The sequence below is a fragment of the Microtus ochrogaster genome, unplaced genomic scaffold (assembly GCF_000317375.1).
Source record: "Microtus ochrogaster isolate Prairie Vole_2 unplaced genomic scaffold, MicOch1.0 UNK29, whole genome shotgun sequence".
Classification (NCBI taxonomy): domain Eukaryota; kingdom Metazoa; phylum Chordata; class Mammalia; order Rodentia; family Cricetidae; genus Microtus; species Microtus ochrogaster.
Window position 1 is genome coordinate 2,133,317 of NW_004949127.1, and position 19,714 is coordinate 2,153,030.

A 19,714-nucleotide genomic window follows, 5' to 3' on the forward strand; every position below is an offset into this window, starting at 1 on the left:
TGAGTTCGAGACCAGCCTGGTCTACAGAGCTAGTTCCAGGACAGGCACCAAAGCCACAGAGAAACCCTGTCTCGAAAAACCAAAAAAAAAAAAAAATTCTTAAACGTTTATTATTGTATATATTATCATATTTTTGTAATAAAATCATGAGAAAGTTGAGGGCTATTTTTTTTTTTCTGGAGACAGGGTTTCTCTGTGTATCCCTGGCTGTCCTGGAACTGTCTGTACACCAGGCTGGTCTCAACTCAGATCTGCCTTCCTTTGTCTCCTGTATGCCAGGATTAAAGATGCACACCACCACTGCCTGACTAAAAAAATCAGGACTTTAGTAACTTTTGATATTTCTGTACTCGCAGAGATCCGCCTGCCTCTGCCTCCCTAGTGCTGGGATTAAAGGTGTGTACCACCACAGCCCAGCTAACAGGTGGAACTTTTTAAAGTCTGTTGCCTTTTATTCTTTTTTTAAATGGGGCACTCCATTGTCAGGTGTGTGACTTGTCAGGTGTAGCAACTTGAGGAGGGGTTTATTTAGCTTACAGGTAACAGTCCATAGTGAGACCAATCAGGAATGCTGCTTACTGGCTTTCTTCTTCTTACATGCTCAGCTACCTTATAAAACCCAACACCACCTGCCCATAGACGGCACTGCCCATTGTAGGCTGGGCTCTCCTACATATATGCCCACATGTGTGTCAAGTTAACTGAAGCTGACAACCAAGAAACCTGGTGTTCTAATTTATTCCAAATCTGGGGATCTGAGAGCCAGGGGGCTCGATGGTCTAGTGAAAAGCCCGAGGGACATGGGGTGTTCTTTTAAGTCCAGAGTTAAAGTAGGAGGTTCATTGTCCCTAGCTCAAGAAGAGTGAAAATTTGTCTTTTGTCAACTTTTTACTCTGTGTGGACCTTCTGTGTCAAGGTTGGAGGGTAGTGGATGCCTGTTAGTCCAGTTTCTCAGAACACAGCTCTCTGGACATCCTTTAACCTTGTCGTGTAGACATCAACTCAGCCTAAACTCTAATAGAGGGAGGGGCCTCAGGCTCAGAGGGTACTGAGGAGCCTTCTTCCTGTCCTCTTGGTGAAGTAAACTGGGGATTCTAATAGGAGGAGGAGCAGTCAAGTCTCCTGCATTGCTTCACTTCAGATAGCATGGTTCTGTGCATTTCTTCAGCGCCTCACTGATGTGGATTGGTGCAGGAAATTATGTGCAGGATGAGATTGATTTTGGCAAAATACACTAAATAGTGTTCTGTGGAGACTAAATCTTTGCTGTGCGCAGACATGGATTTGGATAACCAAATGTCAGCCGTGGCTGCTGCTTAGACTTTGATCAGTTGCTTGAACTCCACCTGGTCTCGGAAATATTCTTCCTTCTGTGCTGATTGTCTATATACAAGACGAAATCCAACAAGAACCCACCTCTTCCTATCTTTTTCTTTGATGCTGAAGTGTCAGTACTTTCTTTAAAGGCCTTCCTTTGAAGTAATCAGCCATCACTTTGGATTCCATTCCCTCCTTTGCAAAATGATTCAGATCTTGTTAAAGTGTAGTCACCTAGAACTTGTTGGTCCTTTCTTATGTCTTTAAATCTGTTTTAGGTCTCTTTAAAATTCACATTCTGCTTAGGTTGTTACTGTGTTCCAACTGGCAATATTTAGTGTTTGCTGGAGGGAAGGCCATTCATTTATTTTGTACTGTATTTAACTGCACTTATTCCACCAAACACACACACAAATACGGATGCACAACCTTGCACAAGGGTAGGGGTAATGTGTCCTAGTGAGCTTCTCGCTGTGCAGTTGTAGCCTCTTCCTTCATTTGTCACCCTTCGTCTTAGGAAATAGATGGCTCAGTAAGCAGTGAATACAGATGTGGTGTTGATTTATTTTTAGGTTGTTCTTAGGTATTTCTGCTCTGAAAACGAGTGTGATAATGGGCTGTGTTATTTTTCAGTTTGGCGTGGCTGAACCCAGAAAGAAGGCGTATGCAGATTTCTACAGGAAGTACGACTCCATGAAGGACTTCGAAGAGATGAGGAAGGCTGGCATCTTCCAGAGTGCGAAGTGATGTCAGAATGTTCAGGTGACCAGTGCCCCGAGGGTCTGTCATGAATGCCCAGTGTGAGTTATCTTAGCCTTTCTTAGCTGTCAGTTGTTGGCAGCCAGTCCTTCAGAACTGTGCTGTGCCTGTGACAGTGCCCGTGCCCTCCTCTCAGACCCTGACGGCTTTGCTGTACTTGTTAGGAATCTGACCACATCATTTGTCTTTCTGTGGGTGTGTGCATGCGTGCGAACGTTATAGAACAACTTTGGAGTTGTTTCTCCTTCCACCTGGTACATGGGTTTGAGGGATCAAACTTAGGTTGCTAGATGTAGGCATTGAGTACCTTAACCCTCTGAGCCATCTTGCTGGCCCTGTTTGTCATTTTGTGATTGGCTTATTTCAGTTAGCAAAGTGTTTTAGCATGTTGTCAGCCACACCCTCTCCTAAGGCTGAAGATACTCCACTGTATGTTGTTACTGGGAATTGAACCTGGAGCCTTGTGCAGTACTTGGCAAGCACTGATCACTGACTTGTGACTACATCCCATCTTTTATACATGTACTTACACATTGATACACACATATGTTTATAGAATACATGTACTTACACATTGATACACATGTTTATAGAATACATGTACTTACACATTTATACACACATGTTTATAGAATACATGTACTTACACATTTATACACACATATGTTTATAGAATACATGTACTTACATATTTATACACACATATGTTTATAGAATACATGCAGTAATGTACACTATGTCGTATCTGTTATATGTAACAGATGGAACACATGATGTACCATGTTCTATATAATATAGATGACATATACATACACACAAACATAAAGTATAATGTTTCAAGAGCTTTATTTTTGAGGAATGGCCTTACCAGGTTGTGGAAACTGGCTGTGCACTATTTCCTGAATAGCTAGGATTATAGGTGTGTGCCACCAGGCCTGTTGTGTTGTTTGCATCTACTAACTCTGTTCATCAGTTTGTCGGTAACAGTAGGATGTCTTTGCCTGTCAGTTGCTGGGCTTGGTGGATCATATGATCTGTGTTTTAGCACCTGTTCTCCCTAGTGGTTGCAGTAGTCACGCTTCCACAGTGCTCAGGGCTTCCCTTTCTCCATGTGCTCACAGCACTAGGCTTGTTTTCTTTTAACAGTGGCTGTCTTAACTATCTTAAATAGGGCTGGCATCCTTTACGGAAGTTTGGATTTGGCCCTCCCTAATGATTTGTAGTTTTGAGTGTTGCATGTCCGTATGGGTACTGGGTATATTGGGGATTTCCCCCTTCCTGTGTATGTATCACTGTGTTTGCATGTGTGTGGAGAGTGCCCCTGTGTTATTTTCCACCTGACTGAGGCGGGTCTCCATTGACCCCAGAGCCCTGGGGTGGAGTTACAGGTGAACTGTTGTGTCTTGTTTGGCATTTACAGAGGTTCTCGGGACCCAAACTGCATTTTGATTTGGTATTTTTGTGCTTTGACCACTTGGCCAGTGTATGGACATCTTAATAGGAAGTTTTGTTGTGTCTTTCAACAGTGCTTGTGCCCCTTTGCTCAAAAATCTGAATAGAATTTTCTTTTATTATTAATGTATTTTGATTTTATACCCCACAACTTTGCAAAACTCATTCTAACCCATTTCTGTGTATATCATAAGAATTTTCTATATATAAAATGTCACTTACAAAGACAGATTTTACTTCTTTTTGGGTGTATTTTTATTTTCTCAACTAATTTTTCTGACTAGGATTTTTAGTGCTACATTGAACAGAAGTGGCATGGGCATTTTCTTGAGTCTAAAGGAAAAGGTTTCAGTTTCTCTTCCAGCTGATGGTAGACGGTGTGCTGAGATACACTGCACTACTATACCTAGTATGTGCCTTTACAGTTCAGAACACTTAGAGCCAGATGTGGTAGCACATGCTTTTCATTTCAGCACTCGGAGGCAGAGACAGGCAGATGTCTTGAGTTTGAGGCCAGCCTGGTCTATATAGCAAGTTCCAAGGCAGCCAGGGCTACACAAAGATTTACCTATCTCATCACCCCTACCAAATTAAAAAAAAAAAGTATATATTGCTCTACATAAATCTGTTTCTATAGCTATATAAATAATGTATATGGGTGCTTTGTCTGCTTGTGTGTCTGTGGACTAGTTGCATTCCTGGTGCCTGAGGAGGTCAGAACAGGGTATCGGATCCCCTGGAACAGGAGTTACAGATGGCTCTGAGCAGGCATACGATGGTGGAAATTAAACTCAGGCCCTCTGGAGGAACAGCCAGTGCTCCTAACTGCTGAGCCATCTCTCCAGCCCCTAGTTTGTTTTTGTTCATTTGTTTGTATTAAATCATGAAAAAGATGTTAGATCAAATTTTTTTTCTACATCTATTAAGATGGTTGTGGAATTTAAAAAAATTCCATTTATGGTATATCACTTCTATTAATTTTTTGTTTTTGTTTTTTTGTTGTTTTGCTTTGTTTTTCAAAACAAGATTTCTCTGTGTAACTCTGGCTGTTCTAGACTAGCTCTGTAGACCAGGCTGGCCTCAAACTCACAGAGATCCGCCTGCCTCTGCCTCCTGAGTGCTGGGATTAAAGGAGTGCACTGCCTGGCTGTTAATTTTTATATATTGATTCACCCTTAGTTCCAGAAATTAGTCTCTTTGGCTTCATATATAATCAGTCCTGCTAATGACTCTTACTAGTGTTGAGGATTTTTGCACTGTTATTTGACTTGAGATCTTTTGTCTGTTTAGTTTAGGTGTCAGGACAGTGTTGGATTTAGAATCAATGTGGACATTTTATTATCTGTTTTGGAAGAACTTTAGAAGGATTGGTGTTAATTCTTTAACTTTTGGTAAAATTCATCTGCTCCTTGACTTTCCTTTATGAATTTTTTGATTTCTGATTCAGTCTTACCATTTTAATAATTTTAGTCTGCTGTCTAGAATTCTTGAGTTCATGTTGGTAAGTTTTAATAGTCTTCATCTAAGTTACAAGTTCACTTTTTGTATTTTGCTGAACTTTCTCATTTCTCTTGCCATTTTAACTAAAGATTTTTCAATATATTTGACATTTACAAAAAACCAAGATTTTGTTAATTTCCTTTCTTTTGGCAGCTTTACTAGATGTTATTAGGTTTTTCATTTGAGCTTTTAACTTTTCCTTGTGACTTCCTCATTGATCCATTGGTTCTAGAATTTTAAATTCAGTGTATTTGGGAGATTTTCTAGGTTAATTAAGCCAGTGTGGTAAAAAGATACTTATTAAGCCTCCTGAGATTTGTGAATGCTTGTTTTGCCCTATCATGGTGTCTTGGATAGGAAAGTTAGTTAGGAAAACATTTAATTGAGTTGGTAGCTTACAGTGTCAGAGATTCAGTCCATTATCATCATGGTGGGACCTGGTGTGCAGGCAGAAGGTCTTTTGTATGCATGCATGCATATGCCTATGAAGAAGTTTCAATGGTTTATCCTTTTCTATATGAATTAGTATTTTTAAGTTATGATGTGAGACACAGCACAGCTCTTAACAGTAAACAAATGTAAATTCAACACAAAACATTACCTTGTGATGCCTTCCTTTGTTATTGGTGCCATAGTTACACAATTTTATATATCGTATATTCGTTAACAGATTTATAGTTTGTTCCTCAGTGCCTTTGTTTTTTAAATACTATAAAAGGATTTAAGAGCCTGGTGGTGATGGCGCACGCCTTTAGCTTTTAACCCCAGCACTTGGGAGGCAGAGGCAGGTGGATCTCTGAGAGTTAGAGGCCAGCCTGGTCTACAGAGTGAATTTCAGGACAGTCAGGGCTACACAGAGAAACCCTGTCTTAAAAAAAAAACCAAAATAAAGGGGGGGGGGGAGGATTGGAGGTGAGAGTTAAAGGCCAGGATTACAGTATGGGGAGCTCAGGTCCTCCAGCAGAGCAGTTCCTCTGTGTAGCTTGTAGTGGGAGGGAAGCTGCTTGTTGGTTCCCAAAGGGCCAGCTTAGACCCGAAATAACCACACAGATACTGTATTAATTAAATCACTTTTTACCCATTAGATCTAGCTTCTTATTGGCTAACTCTTACATATTAATTTAACCCATTTCTATTAATCTGTATATTGCCACATGACAGTAGCTTACTGGCTAAAATTCCCAGCGTCTGTCTCTTGTGGTTCCATTGCTTCTGATTCTGCCCTTCTTTCTTCCAGCATTCAGCCTAGCTTTCCTTGTCTACCTAAGTTCTGTCCAAAGCAGTTTCTTTATTCATTAAAGGTAATCACAGCACACAGGGGACTCCCACATCACCTCCCCTTTTCTGTTTAGATAAAAAGGAAGGTTTTAACTTTTACATAGTAAAATTACATATATCAAAACAGGTATCAAACAAAAATTACAGTTACAATATTTATATCTACTTTATCTTTTATTATAACTAAGGAAAACTATAACTATAAATTCTTCAACTCATCAAAGACTTCAGAAGGATATAATATTACCTAAATAAACAGGAAGTGCATTGTAAGCAACTTCCAAAACTCTAGAATTGACAGAGACATCTCACTGCCTGGATAGTCACCCAGAGTTTTTCTGTACCGTTGGGGCATCCAGTCTTTAGCCCACAGGCCCATAGTATCCAGCAGACTTTTCCATGAAGCAGTAAATTTTAAAGACAGTTTTACCAATATTGGCAGTTTGTTCGTCAGATTTTTCTGTGTCCTGCAGGATGTTTGGCAGATTCTTTTGTGTAGCAGAAACCCCAAAGGATCGTCTCACAGTTTATCAAGCAGTGCAGGCAAGAGCAGTTTCTGCCCAAATGGCTAACCAACTCCATAAGGATCCTCTTCGATGCCCATCTTCCTCTTAAAGTAATTGGTGCTGCCAGGAGCAGATATGTCTCATTGTCATGATAAGTTCTAAATTCTTAAAACATTTTAAATGCCATATTGTATAGTCTTTGAAAGGTTTGAAGGATAGATGCCTCTCCATCTGAAATACGTCTCTGTACATCTAGAAAATCTAACATGACTACAAGCTTGATTATTATAGATGAGTATCTATTAATTTATATTTCTTAATTATGCATTACATTTTAAATGAACTGCACACAGTACTACCTTAATCAAGAGCAGAAATATACAATATACAATTGACCTTAAATTTTTATCAATAACCAAGATCCATACCAATGCAAATCTCTATAGCATATTCCCCTTTAAATGTAAAGAAACATTTACAAATAATATTTGGGAATATGGACACAGTTCTGTCCAAACTTCTTCCTGCTGTTTATTGGGCAAAGTAATTTTCTGAGGGTGTTCATGGTGACCTCTTGGAGGGTCATGGTCTATCAAACCATATTAGTCTAGAAAGATTCCACAGGTTTCATCCTCTCTGGAAACAAAAGAACCTCTTTTCCAAAGCAACATATCCTTAGGCCCAAATTCTGAAGTCAAGATACCTTTATAATATACATGGTGGTTCAGCTTAGCAGCCTATACAATGAAATGTCTCTCTGTACTTAGCTCCTTCACAGTCAAAAAATTCAAAGAAAACACAATATACATAATTCAGACTCTCTGTGAATTTTCTATCTTTATGTGGCTTATTTTTCTTTATTCTTTTCAATCTATGACTTTCTGTATTCTCTCTCTTTAAAGACTTTACCTTTTTTTAAAAAAAACCTTTTATAACTGTCTATATTCTTTTTCTTCTCTCAAGCCTACATACATTTATTCAACAATGTAACCCATTTAGAGGTCTTTTATGTCTGAATCTGTCCTATTGTGTATCTGTAATTCTTTACTGTCATGAAGAGCTTTTAAAATTCGTAAGCAGCTTGGTTACAGCTACTCTGGATGTTGGCTCCAACTCTCTCCACTTTTAAAATGGTGGCGCTACCATTCCTGCCAGCTCTGGGGCCACCAGGTAGGAGCTGCGCTCAGCACTGACAGTGAGCGTGCAGCACATGAACCTTTTTTATCTGAGTAATAGCTAAACCTGCCATGCAGAGGACTGCACAGCCTGGAAATATCTCTGCGTATGGGCGGAAGCAATCCTCCATGCTCCCTGCCTGTGCATGCCTAGTAGACCTGATCCTGTCGCCTGCCCAGGCGGGGAGTGCTGAGCCATGGATATGGTCTCAGCTTCTTTCTTCCAGACCCGGAGTGGGCACAGAAACACCCGGGCCCACAAATGCTGTTCAAATGCTCCATAGCTGGAGTTGGCGCTAGCAGCACAGTGTTTTAAAACCACACGGCTTCTTTTCTGCTATGGCTGAATCAGGAAAACCTCTCTTCAAGGAGCCATGCTTCTGCTTGCTTCTAGCAAGGTCTGTCTTAAAGATTAGGTCCTTCAGTTGGTGCTTACCAAGAAATTTCTAAATTTCTCCCTTTTGAAGGATAGTTTTGGCAGATTTGACAGAAATTTATTGGGATTTTTCTCACTTTGAACTCTGTGCTCCTCCTGCCTCGTCCTCCCGAGTGAAGGAAGCACACAGTGTACGGCTGACAGAACCTCACTATAGCCTCCAGCAGCCAGGCTGAGACGTCCATTGGTAGCCTATCGGCCCTGTACATCACCAGCTACTGTGGTACTTATTTTCACTTTCAAGATTCTGTTTGCCGTTGTTTTTGACAACTTGAAGATAATGGATTGGTGTGGTCGCTAGGCTTATTCTAGTTGCAGCTTCTCTAAGTTCTCTGCTCCTTTCTCTCTTGTGATCCCATGATGCGTGTGTAGGCCACCTGCTAATCTATAAGCGCCACCGTTCTCTTTACTGTTGCTCTGCTTTTTGTACCAGACTCTTGCCATTTCAAATGACCTGTTCTCAGATTTGCTGTATCTCCTGCTAACTAGAGTACGCTTTTGAAACTAGTGATCCCCACCAATTCAATTAGTGTATTTTCAGGACTTCTTGTTATTCCCATTTTTCATATTTTTCTGAGGCTTTTACTTGATTGTTCATATTCTTTTGCTCATTGAACATATTTAAGACAGTTGGTTTTTTAAAATTTTAAATAAAACCAAAGGCCAGGGTTTTTTTTTTTTTGTGGGTGGTTTATGGAGATCCACTTTGGTGATTGAAATGGTCTATGCTTTGTAATCTTTTTGTTGAAAATTTGACATTTAGAAAATCTCTCCCGTTGTATGAAGGCTTGTGAAGGAAGGCAGGCCTTGCTCCTCTTGGTCTGGTGATTCATCTTTAATCTGTCTGTGATGTGCTCTGGATCCAGTTTACCTGTCTACACAGCTACTTCTAAATCCTCCTTTGAGTTTCATTCCTGGTTACCCTTGGAGCCTTAGCTGTTCTAGTTCCTCTGCCTGGAGGCCTGTAATCCTCCTGCACACCACAGCATCCACCAGTGTTTTCCTTGGCGAGACAAAACCAGACAAGTAGGTATTACCAGCAGGTACCACTCTTCACTGGCTTCAGTGAGGGAGGAACCAACAATTGGGTGGTTTCTCTGGGCCACATTGCACTGCACTACACAGAGGCATGGAGGTAAAAGCAGGCAGAAATGTTCCTTAATTTCCTGTTTTGTAAATTTTCTGTTGGTTAGGTGTTCATTTGGTTCCTGTAGCTCAACTGGGGGTTCTGTTCTCAGACAGTTATTTTGGCTCATTTATTGTTTATTCAGTCAGGTGAGGTGGGAACTGTCTCAGAGTTTGTAGGATACGGTCTTACTGCCATAAAATTCAAAATTATTTGGAATTATCAATTTGCTAGGTTGACATTGGGGAACATTACTCTGATAAAGCAGCTTTCTTTTTTGGTTTTTTGAGACAGGGTTTTTCTGTGGCTTTGGAGCCTGTCCTGGAACTAGCTCTGTAGACCAGGCTGGTCTCGAACCTCACAGAGATCCTCCTCCCTCTGCCTCCCGAGTGCTGGGATTAAAGGCGTGCGCCACCATCGCCCGGCTTTAAAGCAGCTTTCTTAAAAATACACATTTTAAAGACATCTTTTATAGGTATTTATTTATTTATTTATTTATTTATTTTTGGTTGTATTTATGCATGCTTTTCTGGTTTGGTTTGTCATAACATGGGGGCCCTCATGCCTCATGGACAGGATAAATTAAGTTTCTGTGTCTAGAGGAAAGACTGAGTGATTAAGGGTTGTTAAATAGTCAACACCACTGTTCATGCTTTGGAAATCTTATGCTTGTTATTTAATTTCATTCAAGCTTAACAGATGGGCAAAAGACAATTTAAAGATTCTTCAGTTCGGTTTTGTGCTCTGTAAAATGAATTTGATGTGGTGTAGATAATATATATTGTTCTTTAATGAGCATTTCAACTCCACTAAAATATGTACCTTTTCTAAGATCTAGGATGAGGAAAAGGCCTACTACACTTTTCTATTACAGATGTTTTCAAGGTGATTAACTTGCTTAATAGAAGGTTTAATTCTGTAATGTTCTATTTCTTGTTATTATCCAAAATGTCTTCGTGTTCTGTTGCTAGGAAGAGACACCATGACCACAACTTGTAAAGGAAAGCATTTAGCCGGGCTGGCTTACAGTTTGAGACATGCAGGCAGATATGGTGCTGGAGAAGTAGCTGAGAGTTCTGTGTCTGGATTGGCGGCAGCAGGAACCCCTGGGGGCTTGGCTTGGGCTTCTGAAACCCCAAAACTTACCCAGTGACAGTTCTTCCAACAAGGCCATACACTCCCTCTCAAGTAGTGCAGCTCCCTGATGAATGAGCAAAGGGGGCATTCTTGTTCAAACCACCGCAGCTGCATGCATTAAATATCCAGAGTATTACTGCTGATTTATCATTATTGTAAAACAAAACAACTTTCTTTTCCACTGGCAGGAAAATTAGTAAGAATGATCTTTATCATGCCATGGGCTGTTAATGTCCTTTAGTACTCATATAAAGAGACATAAACATTTTTGAAAGTTAGATAACCTAAAGAACAGCATGCAGATGCCAGAGGAACAAGACTGTTGCAAAATAAACAAACAAACAAATAAGAGTAAGTTTGGTGTGCCCAGAATGGAAGCAGGGTGGCCAGGGAGCTTGTCATTAGGCAACCAGGAAATGGGTGAAGATGAACGATTATAGACCTCATTGGGATTAATAAAGATTGTTCATCATTAACATAGCCATTGTGTTTCTCTTCATAGACTTATTTGGATTGCACTCAAAAGAAGTTCGTCACTGACCTGTGTTCCTGAACTGTGAAACATGAATATGTGGGCTAAAGAATAGTTTCTCAATAAACAATTAACAGTTATATGACAGTAAGTCTTTGCTTGGTTATTTTTATGGGTAATTCAGGGTCTTAAAAATCTGACATATATGTCTGTATGAATATAAAGATAACTTGTCAATTCATTATTTCAACACATGTATGATTGCTTTTATAGTTTGTCATTACTATATGCTGGCTTTGTTCCCCTGGAGTACACAAGAGTAGCTGGACTTCCAGCTTTGAGTGTTCCAGTCCTGTCAACAAATCTGTCTTTGCAGAAGACAGAGAGGGAGGTGAGTGTCACCGGTTCCAGGTCAGCCAGGGGTAGATGTTCAGGTGCCGTCCTTACAGAAAATCTGTCCTTGCATGTCCTTGAAACTGTTTGGTGGTGCTGCTGTCACACTGTTAGAATTGCTTTTATTACTGAGCCGTAATATGGATGAGAAATGGAAATGTATGTGTAATCTAGAAAGACAAATAGTACTGAGTGATGTCTGATGGTCACAAAAGTCTGATAAATGACAACTTTTTTCATAAGTATTGTTAGAACATTTCTATCCCTTAGATTTTGTTGTGACCAAAGTTGTATTGCATAAAATAATGCAGTTTTGTTTTGGTGGTACAGACATTGGGCCCAGGGCCTTTTGCATCCCAGGTAAGGGCTCTAGGATTGTGCTCTATCCCGTGTATAAAATGAGGAAGCAAGTCTAATCAAAAGTTATCCTTACCCTGTTTAACTTGTACAGACTCCGTGAGTGAGCTGTGTTAAAGTAAGGTATTAGTGAAAACCTGTGAACTAAAAACTCAAAACAGACATTTATTTATTCAGTGGTCAGTAACTCAGGAATATCTTTTATTATTTAATTCTTAGCAATATGTAAAATTACCATAAGTCATAGAAGATTCAGTACACATTTACATTCTTAAAAATAATTATTCTTGAGGTTGACAAAAAATGTTGCTTTTCTAAATGAGTAACAGACTAATTCCAGAGATGGTTTTCATATTTGGCTTGAATTGTCCACTTTTGCTTTCCAGTAGTAGTGATGTAGTGTGCCCAGCAGACTTGGGAGTTGGAGCTCAGTGGTCTTTTCAGCTGAAGGAAACAGGTTTCAGGCCCATGCACAGATGCCGTCAGCGGATGCTGAGACAGCTGGTGTCTCCAGGTCTTGCATCGAAACCTTTCTTGGTTGTTAAATAATTCTTACCAGCCTTTAGGAACTGCCTGCATGCTTGATCAAGTCAGTACATAAAGAACTACCTGGACTGATGGTATTGTTAGCCTTAATGTTGGAGACAGGGTTTCTCTGTGCAGCTCTGGCTGTCCTGAAACTCGCACTGTAGGCCAGGCTGGCCTCGAACTCGAGATCCACCTGCCTCTGCCTCCAGAGTGCTGGGATCAAAGGTGTGCGCCACCACGGTTTGGCAATGTTGGGGTTCTTAACTTACCCCATTTACTAAGGAATTCTGGAACTAAATAAACATACAAGCATTATGTTTTGTTCTTGTCGGTAGACACAAGATATTACTTTTTAGCTTGGTAAAACATAAGATTTCCAAAATATACCTGAGCAGTTAAGTCTGTAAACTAGTAGAATGCTAACTTTGAAGATAATATACATCGGTTTTACTAAAAGAATGGTATTGTAGTTAAATGAAAAAACTCAACAAGTGAAACAACACTCTAGGTATTACAGGGGTGGTGGAGTTTTATTTTGCGTCTATTCTAGGGCCTGTCCACATTTTACTATATAGCAGAACGTTAACAGATTGAAATTACAGTGACAACTTCTGCAGATGGCATAGAGAAATTTTTTTCTACATATGGTAAGAATATGAAAACAGGATTCTGATCATTTGTTCCTCTCCCACTTGAATTTTTTTCTTTGTAACTTGAAGGAGGAGTATCTTTTTCTTTTTGGTCTGAGGAGAAGGTACTATATAAAATCCCTGCAAAATTAGTATGCCTGTTACTATAGACATGTTGGCCTTGTGTCATGTTGAATGTTGGAACTCTCTGTGTTGCTCAGCAATCAAAGGGACTCAGGGGAAGCCTTTCCTCAGGGCTCTGTTCTTCACCATGGTGAACCTACTAACGAAGACCTGAGCAGAGTGGGGGTCAGCTAAGTAGTGGTAGGTTCTGACAGTGGCAGGGGGCAGCTCCACAGCGACCACAGAACATGCTGTTTGCATAGACGAGCAGCTTGGGGCCAGGTGACAAGATGTTTTTGCGATGTAGTCCACGAGCCGGTTGAACTGTTGCTCTGACAGTCTCTCCCGGGCACCGTCCATCTGTGGTCCAGAAACACGGGTTTGTTAACAAAACTATCTTCCTGGGTATACTTGTTCATAGTGTCTCCTAGGTCATCTAGTGAGCTATTCTGTTCACATCCGAGATAAAGCATTATCTACCCTATCCCCATGAGGCTATATACTCTGCTTAGAATAAACAGCTCATTTTGCATACAGTTCCTGTGTTTAAAGTTAACCATTTGATAGTGCTCATTAACATCTGTCATTGATTTTTACCAAGCAGCCCAGGAACAAAGAAGCAAAGTCCCCTTAAATGTAATAAGTATGCAACTCAGCATCCCAAAATAAAAGTCGCTCTGGTTTGCAGAGCTGCCTCAGTTTGTCCGAAGGCAGGGATGAGGCTCTCATCCATACCAGAGCATTTTTACAAAACAAACGCCTACCTTTTTGAACTGTGACATTTTCTGTTTTTATAAATACTAGGATTTAAAGCCAGAAAAAATAGAAAAACTGGGCAGAGGAAGGGGAAATTTTTATGGCAAAAAGGGAGGATGCAAACTACATTTATAGTTTTTATAAAAGTCTGGCTTGTCTTCAGTGGAACTCAAGAACTGAGAGAGATAAACTACCAAGTTCCTAACTGAGACGGTCTGAGGACGGAGATAGATAAACTACCAAGTTCCTAAGTGAGACAGTCTGAGGAAGCACCCATCAAAGGCAGTCGGGACTATAAATCCTTATCCTAAAGTCCCACGGTTATCTAGTGTGCAGATCAAGTTGAGTAGGGAATTGGCAGAGCTGACCACTGGTCGGTAGAATTTGTGTATGTGTAAGACCTCCTGAATATTGGCAAGGGTTCTGGAAGAATAGAAACATCTTAATAGGGGTGTTTTGGTTCTCAGAGTTGTGGTAATGTAAAAATTTAAACAGGGCTCAGCAAAAAAAGTAGTTAAAAGTATAGAAAGTTGTAAAAAGCTACAGAAAACAGGTGATAAAGGGGCCTGCCAGAGGAGTACATTAAGGCTTGTGTTATTGTTTGGGTCTTATATTTTTCAGCCTGAGAAAGAAAAGGAAAGCCTTTAAGATTCACTGACAGATGAAAGTTGTGCACCACCAGGCAGAGGCCAGAGCTGGGATGATATCATTGGATGGGGCCAGAGTTCAGCTGGAGAGCTTGGAATATACAAAGGGCTTAATTGCTCCTCCTGAACAGCAGCAGGAAAGCCTGTGTTGTCAAAGGAACCTGGCCAAGGAATAAATTGACCTCCTGACTCATTTTGAGCCTCTCTTAGGAGATTTTAATAACGTGCCAGGCATATTAAGCAATTATCCCTAAAAAATGACTGCATTTAACCAAGAAAAGCAAAGCTGATTTAAAAAAAAGTCCAAACCTGCCATATTTGAATATGCTCAATGATGTCATCTACAAATTAATTCCTTCCAAAATTCAAAGGAGTTCTGTTTCTAGCCTCTAAGGTGAAGGACACTTTATAGAGCTTGAAATACTGCGTTTGGTTTTACAGCCGAAGGCTTAGATCAGATGGCGCTTGCCCTGTAGCTCCAGTTTTCTCCCTTTGGGGGAGGGTTAGTGTTGCAATACGGAGGAAGTACGGTGTGGAGCGTGAGCACTGCGTGTCTACTGCACAGTACCAGGTAGAGGCGTGTGAACTTGCTTATTTCATGGCTGTCTTGGACTGCTTTGTGTTTCTGCCTCTGACCGCCATTCCTTTATCCCTGAACAGCAGTAGGTTTGGATGCTGCCATCTCATAGTTTGCCGAGTTCATCACCTTAACCTCCAGCTTCTACACATGCCATTGGTTAACATAAAAACAACAGGTCTCACGCCCTGATCCTCAAACAGAATTGCAAACAAGGATGAGAATTCAGAATCAGCACAACATGAGTCTGACAGCTGAAGATCTGAAATAATTCTATGCCAACTAAGAAAAATACTGGTCACAGATATTTCTTGTGGCTTGGAGGCTTCTCCAGGACTAAGGACTTGAAGGCAATGCTACTGTCTTTTGCCAAATTCTGCAGCCAGATCACTGTTGCTTTGTTGTCAACTGGATCAGAAGATCTCTGGCAGATCTAATAAAGTCAGCCTGGACATCCGACCCCTGTTTACTCCCAGAAAGTCGTCAACTGAAAGCAGCAGTGTGGTCTTAGTGCCAGCCCCAGTTTAAAGCCTGACTGATGACAGTCCAAGAAACGGGAGAGGTCTCAGGAGATGTTGTGGTTGGCTGCTTTCCATCTGCTAGATAATTCTACCCACATAACGTGAGGGAGACAGGATCCTGTATCAGGAAAAATATCATCAAAGAAGGAAGGGGCAGGTCCTGCTGGGGGTGTCTGTAACCTTGGTTGTCAGTCCAGTAAGGACTACCTCTATCTCACGTCTTCTAGGTCAGTAATTAGGGTGTGGCTCAGGCCACCACCTGGGAGGTGCACAGGAAGAGCCCTTTCCCAGTGGGACTGTAGACAAGAGGCCAGAGCCACTCTGCTCAGGCCAGGCTCACTGCTGCCTCCTGGTGTTCCAGATGCTCTACCTGAGCGCCCATTCTAGGTGAGCACTGCCAGGCTCCACCTAGGGTTCCCATGCACAGGGGGATGTGGCCTTCCTGGTTCCTTCTACAATGCCTACCTGTCTCCTCTACAATCCTCCCTGGCTCTCCTGGTCTCCGAGATGCTTAAGTACCAGTGATCGGGCTACAGCTCAACCCCGTGAAAGCCAGCCCCAGTTGTCCTGTTTTTGGAACTGTACCTCCACATCACAGGCTACTCTTGGTTGCTTGAGCTGCACAGTGAGCAGGTTCTTTTGCTTGGTGTCCTGTGCACAGTCAATCTCTGTGATGGGGAAGGCCTGCTGCTGTGTGTCTTCACTGATGCTTACGACAAAGAGCACTTCTGATGTCAACAGCAAGCACCCTTCATGCTCCTGGCCTGAACCCCTCACCAGAACCACATCCAGAGCCATGTGGACTTCTGGTCTGCCCAGAGACTGAAGCATTTTCCTGTTTACAAGGAAGAAAGTGGTCAGGAGCCATCCTGAAAGACAGTCACAACAGCTATCACTGCATATTAACCATCGGGGCATGTTACAGTATTTGCTACAGCAGGCTAAAAAAATATTGTCAATTATCAAGTTGATTCTGGTCAGTATAACCAGCTCCTGGAGAAGAGATTTTCTTATGCCTCATTTAGGTACTTATTTTCCTATCAATCAGAAATGACACCCCCAATTAGAACTCTGGTTCCCCAGAGAATTTTGGTCCTTGTTGCAGGCCCAGACTTTGAACAGTGTGTATCCTAAGAAATCCAAGTAGCGCAGATAAATTTGTTTTTTTCTCCTTGTCTTGCCCAGGCTGGCTTTGAATTGACAATCTTGCCTCAGTCTCTTACAGCTATTATGTTCTACCACACCCAGCCTGTGGAGCAGAGTTCTCTATCCAGCTTCAACCTAGGAAGAGCAGCCTTTCCCTAAAACTGCCCAAGATGCTGGTGTCAAAAACAGCTGTTCCTTTGGTCTCCCCAGACATATGCCCATTATCAAGACAGCAAGCACAGTGTAGATGTTAACTGAGTAAATAGCTCAAGGATTTTACCAGACATATTTGACATGGCTGTTTGGAGCTTGGTCAGCATGGAGATCTCTTGGCTGATACCGCTGTTTGGGAAGCTGAGAAAGGCCAGCTCCGTGTAGAATACCTGCAGTAAGAGAAGAAAAGGAGCTCGCTACTTCCTGGAGAACAACTCTGTGCTACAGTGGTTATCTGACAGCTGTCCATAAAACCACTGCTTCCACAGGGGTCTCCTAAGACCATCAGAAAACACAGACATTTGCATTACCACTCTTAGTAGTAGCAAAATTAATTTTATCGTTGGGGGTTACCACAACACAAACTGTTTTAAAGGGCCATAGCATTAGGAAGGTTGAGAACCACTAACTTAGAAGAAGCATAATGCTCCTGAGAAAACTGGTCATTGACAGTATCTTATATGCCATATAAAACTTAAATGTTTTAAAAGTCACTGTTACTTGGCTTTGCTGCTTAATACACTTTTTCTATATGTTATGACTGAAAAACAACAAAACCAGAAACATACAAAAGCACATGGTTCACCTAGATGCAGTATTTAAATTTAAATGACTTAATCCAGCTGTTAAACAAGATTCTGTATACATTTATGAGTGCTCTTGGGGCCTCTGGTTTATTACATGCTTTCCCTGGTGCCAGTACCAAATGACAGCACCCAGCAGCAGCCACATAAGCCTCCAAAGAGACTCTCCAGAACCAAAGATGGTACAGTGTGTGTGCTTTCTGAGGGCTTGTAAATGTTTATAAACGAGGGATAGTCATTAGACTAAGAGTTAGTGGTTTGTAAAACCTTCAGTGTGGTAGTAAAAGTTTTACAAGAGTGACGGAAACCAAAAAGGCCACGTGAAGCCCTGCTCTGAGATACTCTTACATAAGTTCCTAAGCCTGGGAAACATGGAAGAGACAATGGCATTAAAGCCCACTCGGGTCTGGAGCAAAAAGAATACTTTTCCTTAACAAGTAAGGCAGAGTTTAACCTTTGGTTCCACCTCTGAGTTGCAGCGGTCTGTACTGTCCGTTTCCCTGGGAACGGACTGCAGTGGAGAGCGGAGCAGAAGCTCGGCGGCTAGTCTGGCCTCTCAGAGGACGCTCTGGGTGTGTGCCCTGTCAGAACTGAGGTACAGGATGCCTGCTGATTGGCCAGATGCAGACAGAGTGTATCTTGTCTGACAAGTGGGTGGCCGCTCCTGTGGTCTGAAATGCCAGCTAACTTGCCTGCTGCATGGCCAAAAGGATGCCATCAAGTTTAAGTAAAAAGGTAATTCTAGTCATGTTTACTGCAAGGTACTTTAATGTGCTGTGCCAGGAGGCTTCCTTTCACACTGTCCGTTATGCCCAGCACACAGGCACAGTTAGGAGATGTCCTAGCACTGCCAAGCCCCGAGTCTCCCAGCCTCTGCTTTGGGGAAAAGGATTTTAGCTGGACACCATGTGTCTTTGCTCTCATTGGCCAGGAGACACTGATGACTCCCAAAGATGAGTGTGCGTTCTCTCTCCTGCTCTCCACAGGCACAGGCACAGATGTCTTCCTGACCTGCTTGTTCCAGTTTATCATATGAAAAGTAAACATTCTCTTCTCTGTTGTCATACTGTTCAAAACTTCTGACTGGCTACTTTTAAAGTCTGAAAAGGGGTGGGGGGCTTGAAATTAGTAACTGATGTTACTAATTGGCAGCAGTCATACTCTGTACATAAACATTAGGATATGAAAAAGATAGCTACTAGTTATCCATTTTGTTCTCACCCCTTTCCCATGTGAAAGACTAGATTCAGAGAACTGAGCAGGGATGTGTATTAATAGGATCTCAGTTGGCCTGATTTTTTTTTAACCTACTTACCATAGCCAGTCTGTGACACAAGTTCTGCAGCTCCCCCAATGGGTTTGGTGAAGACCCCCATGATTCCTTTCCCCACGCCTGAGATGACACCCTTGGCCTTACGTCCTGCTGAAGCCTGGGTCTCGGATGTTTTCTGGAAGTTCTGCATTGGCTGATCAACTATACCAGCAATTGCACCTGAAATAACACAAGGTTCCAAGTGAGGACAGTGGCTTAACGTCTTTGATTATAGAAACCTCAATCTGGAACTCAGTTTAGTCTCGATTGAAAAAGAATCTCTGCCCTCATTATAACGTTTATTGATCAATCTAAGTATATCAAGGGACATTTACAGTAGATGTTTTCTTCATCCAAACAATGTTCAGATTGGGTTTGGTTCACAAGTCAGGATCTAGAAACTTAAGACTCTTCAAAGCTACAGAGAGACTCTGTCTCAGAAAATAATAAAATAACTTCCTTCGGAATGTTATCTGTAGTAGTACTTTCTTATTGGGACCACCAGCAGCAAATAATCACTTATTATAAAAGCTTGGCCTTAGCTTAGGCTTGTTCACAACTAGTTCTTATAACTTAAAATTCACTCATATTTTTAATCTCTGTTCTTCCATGTGGCTCATTACCTCCATAATGCCCCCCTGCTTCCTTTGCGTCTGGTTGGCAACCCCACCTTTCTTCCTAGAGTTCTCCGTTCGTAAGTCCAGGCTTACTCTCTTGTTTAGCTATTGACCATTCAGTTTCCTACCACACCAGTCACAGCAGGACACTGA

The 19,714-nt window shown here is 41.5% G+C and overlaps 2 protein-coding genes across 6 annotated transcripts in view; one reads left to right on the plus strand and one right to left on the minus strand.

The window, feature by feature from the left end:
- LOC101989152 (cytochrome c oxidase subunit 6C-2) overlaps positions 1-11,305 on the plus strand; it is a 13,340-nt gene extending 2,035 nt beyond the window's left edge. The window contains exons 3-4 of the mRNA XM_005368127.1: positions 1,951-2,079; positions 11,189-11,305. Coding sequence (XP_005368184.1) covers positions 1,951-2,064 — 114 coding nt within the window. The 3' untranslated portion in view covers positions 2,065-2,079; positions 11,189-11,305. The remainder of the gene's footprint in view (positions 1-1,950; positions 2,080-11,188) is intronic.
- A 787-nt stretch (positions 11,306-12,092) lies between these two features.
- Vps13b (vacuolar protein sorting 13 homolog B) overlaps positions 12,093-19,714 on the minus strand; it is a 441,647-nt gene continuing 434,025 nt past the window's right edge. For all 5 annotated transcript variants that reach the window (XM_026789767.1, XM_026789768.1, XM_013354110.2 and 2 more), the window contains 4 exons: positions 18,948-19,124; positions 17,116-17,218; positions 16,275-16,524; positions 12,093-13,548 (listed from right to left, as the gene is read on the minus strand). In XM_026789767.1, the coding sequence (XP_026645568.1) occupies positions 13,300-13,548; positions 16,275-16,524; positions 17,116-17,218; positions 18,948-19,124 (779 nt within the window). In that variant the 3' untranslated portion in view covers positions 12,093-13,299. The remainder of the gene's footprint in view (positions 13,549-16,274; positions 16,525-17,115; positions 17,219-18,947; positions 19,125-19,714) is intronic.